We start from the raw sequence: 14638 nt of genomic DNA, 5'->3' as shown, positions 1-14638 counted from the left end.
ATGATTTAAATAGCCATTGTCCGAATGGGCTTTCCTTCTTATGTAACCTGGCAGTTCCTGTGCATGGTGGCCCCTGACTTCCCATCTGTAAACTGTGGCCTGACTATTCTTTCACCTTGGTGTTGAAAGGAGTCTCTTGTAGATACCAAGCCAGCATTGTCACTTTGTTGTTGGAGAACCCATACACAGAAGAGTACAGATTTCAGTGTGTAGTTAAACTTAGCGCATCAATCCAATTCTTCCCATTCGTTTACAAAACCAATTAGCATAAAACGCAGATGTTGTGATGTTAGAACTAGAGTGACATACACACATCATTCGGAAATGATTTGGAGCTCAAATTCCAATCTTAATTTTTACACCAAACCAAATACTCCATGTGAAGTTGCTTGTGAATTCCTAAGTCTGCACATAGTGTATATACAAAATGTGCCTTGCACTCTGGTTACATCAGTTTGATTTCACTTTATTTGAAAGTGAAAAATATATTTAAGGCTACAAAGACAAACACTCACACTTTTTGTTAACATCTGGTGATTTTCAGTGCTGGTGCTGGACGAACAGGATGCTACATTGTGATTGACATCATGCTGGACATGGCTGAAAGAGAGGGTGTGGTTGACATCTACAACTGTGTCAAAGCTTTAAGATCTCGTCGCATCAATATGGTCCAGACAGAGGTATATTGACTCACTGATACTAAATAATGTTTCATTTTGATTTTTTTGCCTTTTGAAACAAAAAATTCTATATTTTTCATATATAATGGTCATTCAGCTCATCAAGACATAGGAGAATTCAGCTATCTTAATTACATGCTCACGATCCTCTTGCTTCTACAGAGAAGTTTTTTTGTTTTTAAGATATGATGAGTGTAGCCGGGCGCTGGTGGCTCACGCCTGTAATCCTAGCTACTCTGGAGGCTGAGATCTGAGGATCGCGGTTCAAAGCCAGCCCGGGCAGGAGAGACCGTGAGACTCCTATCTCCAATAAACCACCAGAAAACCGGAAGTGGCGCTGTAGCTCAAGTGGTAGAGCGCTCTCTTTGAGCTGAAGAGCTGAGGGACAGCGCCCAGGCCCAGAGTTCAAGCCCCATGACCGACAAAAAAAAAAAAAGATATGATGAGTGTTTCTGCTTTCTTTTGGTAGGAACAGTACATTTTTATTCATGATGCCATTTTGGAAGCCTGTTTATGTGGAGAAACTGCCATACCTGTCTGTGAATTTAAAGCTGCATATTTCGATATGATTAGAATAGATTCCCAGACAAACTCTTCACATCTCAAAGATGAATTTCAGGTATGGACTATTTCTGAAGCCTCTTTTATGACTTATTACAACTTGTTCTGGGTACTAATAACTATTTCATGAAAGGTCCTGGCAAGTCAAATTTGCAACCTTTGACCCTACTTCAAGTATAATAAAATACTTGTCTCTTTCATTGTACATTTTATAGAATCACTTCCATATTAATCAGCTCATATCTGCTATGTCTTGTAGGGCAAATGAGTTGCGTCCTCAAGGAAAAGTATAAGGGAAAGGCATTATAAAAGTCAAATTTGATGATGATTTGTATCCCCTTTTTTCATGTAGCCTCTTAGAAATTTGACTGGCTATGTAACTTTCAATGTGAGATCAGCACATAAATACTAATAGCTAAAGTTTGTGCTAAATATTGTCTCTAACTAGCCAAAGATTGATAGGAATGAAGTCATAAATAGCTCTAGAAAATGAATACTTTCCTTCGCAGCATAGTGATCCTTCTACCAAGTACCACTTGTGAATCTTCAAATGTGGCCTTGCTAAAGTATGATTGCAAATTATACTAATACAGTTTCCAGTTTGGATAGGTCAGCATCAGCAGTCTAGACCACCTGGGTTGTATTGTGTTTGGTTACAGAATGTATTTTTCAGGTAGCTATGTTGTTTAGCGTGTCTTTTCATTTTAAGAAGAAGCACATTGCACAATGTGTGTCTTGTTTCTTTGATACTTCTCAGGCTTCATTAGCTCTAAGTAAAAAAGTCATATCAGCCTGTCATTGTGCCAACTTCCAGGCCTTGCAAAATCTTTCACTTTCTATGTGATCTCCTGAATCCGTGATGGGTTTGTTTGCTATTAAATGGGTCACTGTCTTTTTAACCTGGATTCTTATTTCTCTTCAGACTCTGAATTCAGTCACCCCTCGACTACAAGCTGAGGACTGCAGTATAGCATGCCTGCCAAGGAACCACGACAAGAACCGTTTCATGGACATGCTGCCACCTGACAGATGTCTGCCTTTTTTAATTACAATTGATGGGGAGAGCAGTAACTACATCAATGCTGCGCTTATGGATGTAAGAGACTACCTTCTTTGTTAGTGGAGAAACGCAGTGAAAATCCATGTATGCCCCTGAACACTGGCTTCTTTCTACAAAATTTAAATGGCTTAGAATTGAAAATTGGAAATTTGCATGGACATTCTTTTCTAGAAAGTGATTTCAGATTTGACTCATGAAGAGTCTTAGTAATTATAATTTTTTTAGCTTTATTGGAGAACTAGGGCTTGATGATCAGTTATTGTCTTTTTTTTTTTTTTTTTGTCGGTCATTGGGCTTGAACTCTGGGCCTGGGCACTGTCCCTGTGCTGTTCAGCTCAAGGCAAGCACTCTACCGCTTGAGCCACAGCACCGCTTCTGGTTTTCTGGTGGTTTATTGGAGATAAGAGTCTCACGGACTTTCCTGCCTGGGCTGGCTTTGAACCATGATCCTCAGATCTCAGCCTCCTGAGTAGCTAGGATTACAGGCGTGAGCCACCAGCACCCGGCTCAGTTATTGTCTTCATAGAAGAAATTGTGGAGGTTGTATTTTTTTCATTGTAATTATTTTTTTAGAAAATAAAGGAAATCATTCCTTATCTATTTTGATTTTCATTAAGGATGTATTTTTAAAGTCATAGGATGCCATATCTTAACAAAATTATGCTAATTTGGGGAATTTTATGTGTCATGTAATGTTCCCATAATTTACAGCTAAGTTGTTTTATTTGCTGTTAGTTAATAAGGACTTTTTGGAAATAAGTATATGACCATTGGTGTACATAAGACATAGGAGTCATGAAATGGGGCTTTCTTGTCTTGGTCCTATATTTACTTCTTTGAATGAAGTAATAATTCATTTCTTCATTTACATTCGTTTGGAGGCATCAAGTCTACCCACAAATGAACTCAGTAATATTCTCCAGTGATCCCCATGGTGTAGGCAGCATTTTGGTCCATCTCTACATGAAATGAAGGCCTCCTATGGATCTTCCTCTGAAGTGTATTGAATTTGCTTGAACAACTGATTATCAGTTTGTGTTCTCACCTTTCTCTATCTACTGTGTTTCTTCACAGAGCTACAGGCAGCCAGCTGCTTTCATCGTCACACAGTACCCACTGCCCAACACTGTGAAAGATTTCTGGAGATTAGTATATGATTATGGTTGTACCTCCATAGTGATGTTAAATGAAGTCGACTTGTCCCAGGTTAGTGGGCATTGGTTGCTTTGTGTATTAATATACAACTTAATAGAGTTACAAATCATAATTTCTATTTCATATAATCCTAATTAGAAAACTTCATACTCATTTTTTTATTTCAAAATATTTCTCATCTAGGGCTGCCCCCAGTACTGGCCAGAGGAAGGGATGCTGCGGTATGGCCCTATTCAAGTGGAATGTATGTCTTGCTCAATGGATTGTGATGTGATCAATCGGATTTTTAGGATATGCAATCTAACCAGGGTAAGTCTTTGTTGAGCCGTCTAACTGACTCAGGGTGAATAGATAATTATTGTGATGAACATAATTCACCTCAAAGATCTGAGAGAGAAGAATTAGTAAGCACCCCATAATGCATGAAATAACTAGTGATATCTTATACCTTAGTGCAAGGACAAGAAAAGCAATCCAATCCCCCCAAAAATTAGAAATACAAAAGCCCAATTTTGTTTCCAGTTGCTAACTAGGTTAGTCTATCACATCTGGAAATCTAGATTCAGAAGCAGTAGCCCAGATAGATTTGATAGGCAGGCCTGCATCCTCAGAATCACGTGCACTTCAGTAGATATCTAGCCAGAAAATGGCCTGCAATTGAAAAGTAAGAACATAATGATGTTGTTGATGACAAAGAAGATTTACCTCAGGAGGGAGGAACATGTCAGAGCAGCTATTATAGGGTAATTCTATGTCAGTATTCCAAGACCTGCATATAAGAGAAGAGTCCAGGCCTGAAAGAAAAGGTAGATCCTCGCCATCACTGATTCTTCTACTAACAATGCTGTCTTTCTAAGCACCGTGGTTTTGGCTCTGCAAGATCTAAAGCGAGAGTTCTGCTGCCGCTTCTGTGCCTTTTCCTATCAGCAACATAACAACTGTGTCCCTTAGGTGCCCTTCCCCTGTCTAGTCATGTGCTTTGCATTAAATAGCAAGTTGGAATTTTCTTTTTCCCAAAACAAGTACTAAGACCATTTAGATTATAGCACTGGAGAGCAAGCAGAATTTGAAAACCATAGTTGGAAAGCTGCATTTTCATAAAGAAAAAGATAGCTTCTGTTTACAAAGTACCCGCTCGATGTGTATGCATTATTTTAAGTGTGTGATTAGGATTGTCATGTTTCAGTGTTTCTTATATCAAAATGACTATATGCGTGTCTGTTAATTAGCCTATATGTATATAACTATAAACGGGATAAAATCATATCCAATTCTCTCGCTCATTTCAGTGGAGAAAAACAGGTAAGTTCAATCATGTCATAATATTCATGCATATCTTGGATGTTAATTTAAATGGAATCTCATTATGTCTGCACATCTGTTACATTATGGTTCTAGTTATATTTTAGCTGAGCAACCATAGCTGCTAAAGTAAGAAAGTAAAAGACCTCTGTGAATTGAGCTGTTTATATGGAAAAAAAACTAGAAATAATATTTAAAATCCATTTTTTTCATTATGTATGTTTATGTGTTTCTTTATTTTCCTCCATATCTGATGTTTTGGTGCTTTTTAAGGTATGATACTTTTTCTCTTCCTGGTCTCGTTATTTAATAGGACTTCCTTCATCATGTACTTGGTATGCACAACTGTCAAGATGGGTATTGTATTCCATAGAGCTGGAGCCCTAGAGGCTGGCACATAGAGGTTCAGATAGGATGCCTTAAGATACAGCTTGCTTGTTCAATGTATTTCATAGTCTTTCTTGTCTTGAGTTTAACATTTTGATTTCTTTTAGCAGTACTAGCTTTTGAAAAGTACTATGCAAGATTCTTGTGACAGAGTTAGAGGGAAAAGAGAGATTTGCTTAGCCTTAGGGAATTTACATTTTATCAGGGAAGATAAATAATCACTTATTTACTAATGTGATATATAAGTGACAGAGGAAAAGCCCAGCATGCAGTTTATTTAAAACTGGAAGGTGAGACATAGCTATGTGATCACAGAAGACATCTCTAAGATACTGGTATTTAAGACAAAATTTGAAATCTGTAGGTGATATTTGAAGGTGAGAAACCAGCTATCTTGCTTTGCCCGAGACAGAGAACTTTCCCAGAATGCATGGGTTTCAGTTCTAAAACAGAAAAGTTCCCCTACTTGGATTGAGAAGAGCAATCAAGAAAAAAGTTTCCAAGACCAAGGGGACAGCAAATGCAAGAAGTTAAAGCAAGAAGTGTCTTGATAATGCATGCATGAAAGGAGACCTGTGTAAAACCAAGTCTCACTGGCTCATACCAGCAATAATATCAACTCAGATTGAAATTTGGACGATCTCAATTCAAAGAAGCTGGGACAGAAAACTCTGAAAGACTGCATCTCCAGTTACCCAGCAATATTAATGGACTGGAGGAATGACTCAAATAGTAGAATGCCAGACATGAGCCAAAAAAAAGGCTAAAACAGAATGGCAGGCCATTGTATCTAGAACTGGAATGCTAACTAGGTAGAGTAAAAAGAAGTTTGGAAGGAATGCAATGAAATCATGTAAAGATTTTCAAGTCACAGTAGAGATTTGGATTTTATGCTAAGATCATCTGAAGTCATTCAAGTTATCAACATCATTGTAGATATCTGTAGTAAGAATGGATTGGAAAGATATCAAGGTTTATTCAGAAAGATTAGCATCAATTATTTATAAATTGTGACTAACACTGGTAGCAACGTGACAGGTGAATATGAAAGGAGCTTAAGAAATATGATCATGGGAATCAAGCCCTGGATTGGGGATGTGCCAACCATAGACCTAAAGAACACTTCCCATGCTTCTCATTGTGTCACATGGAATGCTTCTGTAAGAGTGCGTGCCATCTAGACTCCAGCCAGTGTGAATGCACTTTGTATTATAAAGTACGTACACGCTTACATTCACCAAACTTCTACTCTCACCTTACTCTAATTAAAACATTTTTCCATCTTCAGCCCCAGGAAGGTTATCTGATGGTGCAGCAGTTTCAGTATCTAGGGTGGGCTTCTCATCGGGAAGTACCTGGATCCAAGCGGTCGTTTTTGAAACTGATACTGCAGGTAGAAAAATGGCAGGAGGAATGCGAGGAAGGAGAAGGGCGGACCATCATCCATTGCTTGTGAGTAGAGCTGATTGGCCTTAGAACAAGGGAGCCTTAGAATTCACTTGCTTGTGTTCTTTTCATTTTTTTAATCTTAATTGTTAGTGTAAAGGTTATGTACGGAGGGGTTACAGTTATATAAGTTGGATAAAGAGAACATTTCTTTTTGAACAATGTCACCCTTTCCCTCCCTCTCTCCTAGTTTTTCCCTCCCATCTCCACATATAAGTTGTATAGTTCATTTTCAACATAGTGCCTTAATGAGTATCACTGCTGCATTTGTTCACCTTTTGTCCCTCCATTTCTATGCTCTCCCTTACCCTCCCAAAGACAGATAAATGAACAGACAAAACAAAAATAAAACAAAGACAGCAACAAAGAAAATAATAAAATCTCTTGTTTCCATTTCCTGGAATTCATTTTGATAAATATTACCTCATATGATCAGATGCACATAGCTACTGCATCTGTGATCTTCTCCTAAGAATATCCTCCTTGTGTCTCATTCAGTGTATACTAGAGTTCCTTACATCTTCAAAGACTTCATGGTATTTAAAAATGAAAATCCCCCAACAACAAATCTTCAAAGAAACAACTGCCCAATAAATAAGTGGGCTAGGGCTGGGAAGGTGGCTCAGTGGTAGAGCACTTGCCTTGCATGCGTGAGGCCCTGGGTTCAATTCCTCAGCACCACATAAGCAAAAAGAAAAAAGCCGGAAGTGGCACTGTGGCTCAAGTGGTAGAGCGCTAGCCTTGAGCTGAAGAGCTGAGGGACAGTGCCCAGGTCCAGAGTTCAAACCCCATGACTGGACCCAATAAAAACAAACAAGTGGGCTAAAGACTTAAAGAGAAACTTCTCTGAAGAGGAAAGGAGGATGGCCAATAGACACATGAAGAAATGCTCAACCTCCCTAGACATAAAAGAAATGCAAATCAAAACAACATTGAGATACCACCTCACCCCAGTTAGAATGGCTATAATCAAGAACTCTAATAACAACAGATGCTGAAGGAGATGTAGACAGAAGGGAACCTTACTTCGTTGTTGGTGGGAATGTAAACTTGTTCAACCACTCTGGAAAGCAGTATGGAGGTTCCTCAAAAGACTCCACATAGAGCTCCCCTATGACCCAGCAATCCCACTTTTGGGCATTTACCCAAATGTTCACAAACAAGACCATACTAAAGCTACCAGCACAACTATGTTTATTGCAGCATTATTGACCATAGCTAAGATATGGAACCAACCCAGATGCCCCTCAGTAGATGAATGGATCAAGAAAATGTGGTATATATACACAATGGAATTCTATACCTCCATCAGAAAGAATGACATTGCCCCATTTGTTAGGAAATGGAAAGACTTGGAAAAAATTATACTAAGTGAAGTAAGCCAGACCCAAAGAAACATATGTCCCATGGTTTTCCTTGTTTGCAGTAACTAGTATATGTCTGAGTCAAGCAGAAAAGGTCAGATAAGTTGATGTTAGGAAATGAACCCTAAGATATGTATTCAAATGTTTTTTTCTTTCATGCAATTGTTTCTAATACATTTATAAGATTATTTCTTTGTTGCTTTGTATGTCCCTCCCCCATGGTATAACCCCTGCCTTTACTGTATTTGATGTTGGTATAATTTGTGGAGGGGAAGGGAAAAAACAAATCGTTTAAATAGGGATACAGGTAGATCAATTACAACAATGGAACAAATGAGATGTACAAGTCATTATGTCGAAAACAAACTTTATAACTTTGGTGCTGGGTTGGGGGGGGGGGGCGGAGGTGGGGAGGATGGGAAGGGATGGGAAGGGGAAACAAAGGAGGAGGCTACAATGCTTGATAAGAAATGTACTCATGATCTTGCCCATGTAATTGTAACCCCTCTGTACAGTATTTTCACAATTAAAAAAATGAAACTCTTGAATCTACCATATTTCTCATAATAGGATAAACCAGTAACTGACTTTCATTTTTGTATTCTCTAAATATTGTTATAGAATTGCTTTATGATTTAAACTCTTTTCAACACTACACTAAATGTCAAGGTATCCAGGTTATTCCTCCAGGAAGCTCCTGAGCTAACTCAGTCTCATTTCCTATTTCCTTCCCCATACACACACATGCACCTACAGAGAGCAAAATCAAACACAAATGGAACAACATTTAAAAGCTAATGTTTTCTTCTCTCAAATAAATGTAATATTATGGCTTAGGGTTCCCTAGAGCTGCCAAAAATAAACTTGTTTCCTCTACTTTCAGAAACGGTGGCGGGCGAAGTGGCATGTTCTGTGCTATAGGCATTGTTGTTGAGATGGTAAAGCGGCAGAATGTTGTAGATGTATTCCATGCAGTGAAGACACTAAGAAACAGCAAGCCGAACATGGTGGAAGCCCCGGTAAGTCACAGGGTTTCGGACTCATAAAGGATCTTAGAAATGGGCTTGTAATGATTTCATTTCATACAGATGAGAAAATAGACTATTGTGGGGATCTTCCCACTAATTTTTAGATTGTGGAGTATCTCCCTTCCGTGTCAGCTCATCACACGTCACATAAACTGTTACTAATGACAAACATTGTGGTTTCATGTAATATACTGAATTTTTTCCTGTTATCAGTATTTGCTTTTTAAAAGATCTTCAGTAAATGGTTCAAGATGAAAGTCTGCTATCAAAGCTCTTTTCTCATTTTTCTCCTTTTTATTTTATTTTCTTTGATTTATATTTTACTGCTAGTGGGACTTGAACTCAGGGCCTCAGATGCTCATATTTTGGGTTTTTTTTCTTTTCTTTCTTTCTTTTTTTCTTCTCAAGGCTATTACTCTACCACTTGACTCACACCTTCACTTCTTGCTGATTAATTGGCATTAAGAGTCACACAGACTTTTCTGCCTGAGCTGACTTGGAAACTTTATCTTCAGATTTTTGCCTCCTGAGTAGCTAGGATTACAGGCAAGAACCACAAGCACCCAGCTTTATTTTCATTATGTAAGGCATATTGAGTTAACTACTAAAACATTTATTTGCAATCATGTTCATAGGTTGCCTTGTCTTTGACACCCAGATAAATGTATTTTGTTTTATTCTGTTCTGTTTATTGATTTTCTTCTTTGCAGTACTAGTAATGGGACCCAGGTCCTCACCCATGCTAGAGCTACAACCCTAACCCAACCATACTCTGGATTTTTAAAGGAGAGCTGACACTGAATTCAGTCTGATTTGTCTAATTAAATTAGAAATTATTAAACTATCATTGTTGACACTTTTCAGCTTTTAGCATCTATAAAGTACAGTTCATGTGATATCACAGAGTTTGTCTGGGCTTGCCGAATCAGAATATGGCTTTCAAAATGGTATATGGTCTATGGGTATATATGAGTCAAGTTTCACTTGGTGAAGCTGTATGCAAAGTAAAAAGATTATTACCTCTCTGACATTTTTTTTTTTACTTCTAAAGCAAGGTATCTGGGTTTCACACGTGTACACGATAGTTCAGATGAGCAGCAAGTGTGTAGCTGAGACTCAAGAGGAAAAACCAAAAAAAACAAGGCATCCTTGTTGCTTGCCCTACCTTTATCAAGATGATCAGATAACTCAAATGAGCAATTCAATAAACCTTTCATGTATTTTCACCACTTCCTGCTTCTGGGTTGTTCACACAAGAGGTGAATTGCTTCCTGAGACAAAATTTGAAGACTTAGGTTTGTGCTATTTCATTTTGACAAAGGATGGCAGATAACTGCCTTTTCTCAAGTCTCTCACTCTCTCTCTTCCCCACGGACAGGATGATGCTGGTTTTGTCTAGATTGGTAACAATCAACATTGGGAAAAGGGTGAATTTGAAAGATTTTTGGGGGAAGAATTTTCAGATCTTTATATAAAATGGATGGGGTACTATTTCTGCCTTTAAATCATTCTAATCTGAAGAGTTGTAAATTGCAACATTGAGGCTCTGGGAATCACTCCTGTCTTCAGAATTCAAAGTTTGTTCTACATTTAACTTTATTATCTTGCCTTTTCTGGAAATTAAAATTTCTGTAGTTAAATACTGCCTTTATGGAATCTTCCATAGAGTTACTATTTTTTTTCTTACATTCAGATCTAATTATTACTAAATACCCAGTTGAATCAAGGTTAATAATTAATTCAGGTTGCTAAAGGGTTGAGTTGTTTGGCCAGGAACTTTAGAGTTAAAATTAGTAGAGAATGTTTAAAGAGAGACTGTTCCCAACACTTTTTTGGTTTAAAGAACCATCTACAAGATGGACTTGCCACAGCAGCAGGCTAATTTAAATCATATTTATTTCGAGAATTCTTAAAAGTGTTAAATACTTCTTGGTAAAACTTTTATAAATAATGAGTAATATTCATTTATAAATAATATTTATTTCAGATTGTTTTCTAGTATAACCACTTAGACTGAATTAAGAACTTTAAAATGAATTAAATATTGTACATCACAATTTGCAATACACTATAAGAATTTTTCTAAATCCTTAATAATGGACCAAGTCCATGGATTTATGACTCAAATTATTAAGTGTAACTCAAAATTTTATTGCCAGCCAAGTTATCTGATGTAGAGAGAGGGGACATTAATAAAATTATATATACATAGCTAGCCATGAAAATTTCAAGAATCACTAGCCATCCATGTAAAATTTACTTAAGTAGTAGTCTGGTGGACTATGTACCAAAGCAAAAATTAAAAATTTGAGTTGGGCCCTGGTTGTTCATGCCTGTAATCCTAGTTACCCAGGAGTCTGAGATCTAAGGATCTCAGTTTGAAGCCATCCCACTTGGTAAAGTTTATGATGAGACTCTTATCTCCAGTCAACCACCAGAAAACCAGAAGAGGTGTTTTAACTGAAAGTGGTAGAGCATGAGCCTTGAGCAAAATGCGCAGGGATGGGGGCGGGTGGGGGGGTGGGTAAGGGGGAGTGCAGGTGTGAGAATGTGGCTTAGTGGTAGCGTGTTTGCCTTGCGTGAGTGAATCTCTGGGTTTGATTAATCAGTTCTACACAAAAAGAAAAAGCCAGAAGTGGCACTGTGGCTCAAGTGATAAAGTACTAGCTTTGATCAGAAGAAGTTCAGGGACAGTGCCCAGGCTCTGAGTTCAAGCCCCAGGAATGGCAAAAAAAAAATTTTTTTAAGTGTTCAGGGATAGCATCCAGGCCCTGAGTTCAAGCCCCATGACCAGCTTTAAAAAAAAATGAAACTGGGAAAAACAATTCATAATAATTGACTTTGCTTTTATCTTTCTTTTCTTTTTTCCTGGGGAAAATAGACAATGTGGAGAAAAATAATAGCACACATCTTTGTAGCCATAGTTTTAAAAAAATAGAGAACCCACCTACCAATCCATATCACAGATTTTTATGTAATACTAAAAAGATTTTAAGTAAAATGGAAAAGACACATAACAATGTCACATAAAGTAAAATATAAAATTATGTTTTGAATATTCCAAAAGAATTATCATTTTAACCATATACTTTTAAAAAAAATTATATTAAATTAAGGCAATATCTTAACAATTTCTTCTCATGGAAGAATTGTATCTCTTCTGCTTTTTTTTCTGTGCTGGGAAATATTTCTGTAATGATGAAGTATTACTGTTATAACCAGATTTTTTTTAATCTGGACAATTAATGATTCTCTTAACAAAAAACATAGGTGGGCAAAGATAAAATATCTTTCTTCCTTGTTCTTTTTCTTAAACAAAGAATGATTAGACTCAATGTAAAATATGCCTAACTATTCCTCTTGTGTATAGAAAACAGTGATGCTGCGACTGTCAAGTGATCTAAATTGGGTGTTTAGTTTTCCTTTAGCAGCTATTCTCCACCATTAGCCTTTTTTCCTAATTTCTCTCAACCCTTCTGTTGTGATGTTTTCCAGGAGCAGTACCGTTTCTGCTACGATGTAGCTTTGGAATACTTAGAATCTTCTTAGTCGGGTGAGAATTTCCACAGTGCATCCACACAGAAACCTGTTCATCTGTTGAGCCAGCAGCAGTTGTAACCTGTTACACCTGTGCAGAGAGATTTTAATGTGGGGGGTGGGAGGATTTTACATTTGAGAGGTAAAAGTATTTTTCTTATGAAGATGTATCTTAATAAAAAAAAGAGAACTTGATTACTTTCTATTGCTGTATTAAAGCATCTACATCTCATGCCACATGAAATACGTTGAATAAGAACCAGATTCAAATGACAACTTATTAGTGTTTGTAAAGTGAATACACAACATTTTCTCTCCTGCCTTAGGTAGAGCATCCACTACATGTTGCATGAATTAGTACTTTCTATGTGGCATTTTCCTCCCTTTTTAAAATAAAAAGCTGTTGAATCCTTAAAGGAATAAGAACAAAGAAGAGCTGTGCAAATTCACAGTCAATTTCATTTTTATATGTTCCAAGTGTAGCAGATCTCTATATAAATATATAAATATATATAACTGTCTTATTTTCTTTTAATGTGCAATGATGGCTGGATCATTTAAAATTCTTTTTAGAAAATAACATAAGCCAAAGACTCAAGTGTAAATATGTCTATAAGGAAAAAGCACATTATATTTATTGGTTACTTACATTCCTTTTTTGATGGCAAAAATACTACCACCATGCAATCATTTTTGTTTCCTAAGATTTTTTTTTCCTTTAGCGAAAATCAATTGTAAATGATTTTTGTAGATTATTTTTTGTATGTTTTAGTGTAAGTAGAAGATAAACTTTTTATTCATAAACCAGGAAAGCAATGTCTTTATAGTGATTCCCTTGTGTACATGCTTGTGAATTAAATTTATGTAAAACACCTTGGCAATTGTCTTTTAATAGAGGACTGAATTAAAAACTTTTTTTGCCAAAAATGTAATTTTTTCACAGTTTCATTAGTAAATAATAATGGTTTGGTGACCAGATTAGAGACACACACACCACCACATGTTGGAAGGCATAGTGGGTGAGCTGCACAGTGTTTAGCACAGCTCTGGAGCATTATTTAGACTTTAAAGGAATTCATGGCTTCAGACTGATCGGTAACACTATCAGCAACACTGATGCTTCCTGGGGCGAGTATCAGCAAACTGTCGACTATCAAGGTGATAAAATGCTTCTTCCCATGTTTACATGCACAGGCCGTGGGCTCTGACCATATAGAAAGTGTGAGCAAATCAGTGTCAGCCTGATATGTGCATTTGTCAATGAGACTCTCGCGTGAACTTCTCTAAATATGGTCTTGTTCCCATGCTCCATGAAGCTATAACTTCCCATTGTCAGCTTGCAGTTGACAGTGACTAAAGCTTTCTAGTGTCCTCATTCTAGATTGCCAGTTCACTACATGGTGCTTCTAAAGATTTAATGGAAGTAAGTGTGAAATAAAGTTTTATAATTACAACAGTTACTGTTTACATGTCTTTTTCGCCTCTTAATTTTCACATTTTTTTCCTAAATTGTGGAGATCCATAGGCCACAAAATTATACTAAAGTAATAATGAATTTTTAAATAATTTTTCCTAATCTAAATATCTTCCCAGGAGAATGAACAATAAAATAGCCAAGATCAGCCGGGCACTGGTGGCTCACACCTGTAATCCTAGCTACTCAGGAGGCTGAGATCTGAGGATTGAGACTCTGATATCCAATAAACTACCAGAAAACCAGAAATGGCGCCATGACTCAATTGGTAGAGCACTAGCCTTGAGCGGAAGAGCTGAGGGACAGGGCCCAGACCCAAAGTTCAAGACCCATGACCAACAACAAAACAATAGCCAAGGTCTCTCTTTTCTCACCCCCCCCCTCTCTCTCTTTCTTTCTCTCTCTCTCTCTCTCCCTCCCTCCATCCCCCCTCCCTTCCTTCTTTCCTTTCTCTCTCTCTCCTTCCTTCCTTCCTTTTCTTTCTTTCTTTTTCTTTCTTTCTTTCTTCTTTCTTTCTTTCTTTCTTTCTTCCTTTCTTTCTTTCTTTCTTTCTTTCTTTCTTTCTTCCTTCCTTCCTTCCTTCCTTCCTTCCTTTCTTTCTTTCTTTTTTGGTTCTTTCTTTGGTTCTTTCTTCCTTCTTCCTT

The 14638-nt window shown here is 37.3% G+C and overlaps 1 protein-coding gene and 1 long non-coding RNA gene across 5 annotated transcripts in view; one reads left to right on the top strand and one right to left on the bottom strand.

Annotated features, from left to right (window-relative positions):
* Window positions 1-12715, top strand: part of Ptprk (protein tyrosine phosphatase receptor type K) — a 504742-nt gene extending 492027 nt beyond the window's left edge. For all 4 annotated transcript variants that reach the window (XM_042674068.1, XM_042673995.1, XM_042673924.1 and 1 more), the window contains 8 exons: window positions 545-680; window positions 1150-1299; window positions 2164-2337; window positions 3376-3507; window positions 3640-3765; window positions 6434-6597; window positions 8839-8974; window positions 12479-12715. In XM_042674068.1, the coding sequence (XP_042530002.1) occupies window positions 545-680; window positions 1150-1299; window positions 2164-2337; window positions 3376-3507; window positions 3640-3765; window positions 6434-6597; window positions 8839-8974; window positions 12479-12532 (1072 nt within the window). In that variant the 3' untranslated portion in view covers window positions 12533-12715. The remainder of the gene's footprint in view (window positions 1-544; window positions 681-1149; window positions 1300-2163; window positions 2338-3375; window positions 3508-3639; window positions 3766-6433; window positions 6598-8838; window positions 8975-12478) is intronic.
* On the bottom strand, window positions 2152-13687 carry LOC122103587. The gene is made up of 4 exons (XR_006146799.1): window positions 13610-13687; window positions 11927-11930; window positions 10572-10577; window positions 2152-2164 (listed from the first exon to the last, which is right to left on the bottom strand). It is a non-coding gene; the product is annotated as an uncharacterized LOC122103587 (long non-coding RNA).
* Window positions 13688-14638: the final 951 nt, after the last annotated feature.

The sequence above is a fragment of the Dipodomys spectabilis genome, unplaced genomic scaffold (genome assembly GCF_019054845.1).
Source record: "Dipodomys spectabilis isolate Male_0828 unplaced genomic scaffold, ASM1905484v1 ptg000001l, whole genome shotgun sequence".
NCBI lineage: Eukaryota > Metazoa > Chordata > Mammalia > Rodentia > Heteromyidae > Dipodomys > Dipodomys spectabilis.
Note: the sequence above shows the minus strand (reverse complement) of the source record. Positions and strands in the feature narration are given on the sequence as shown.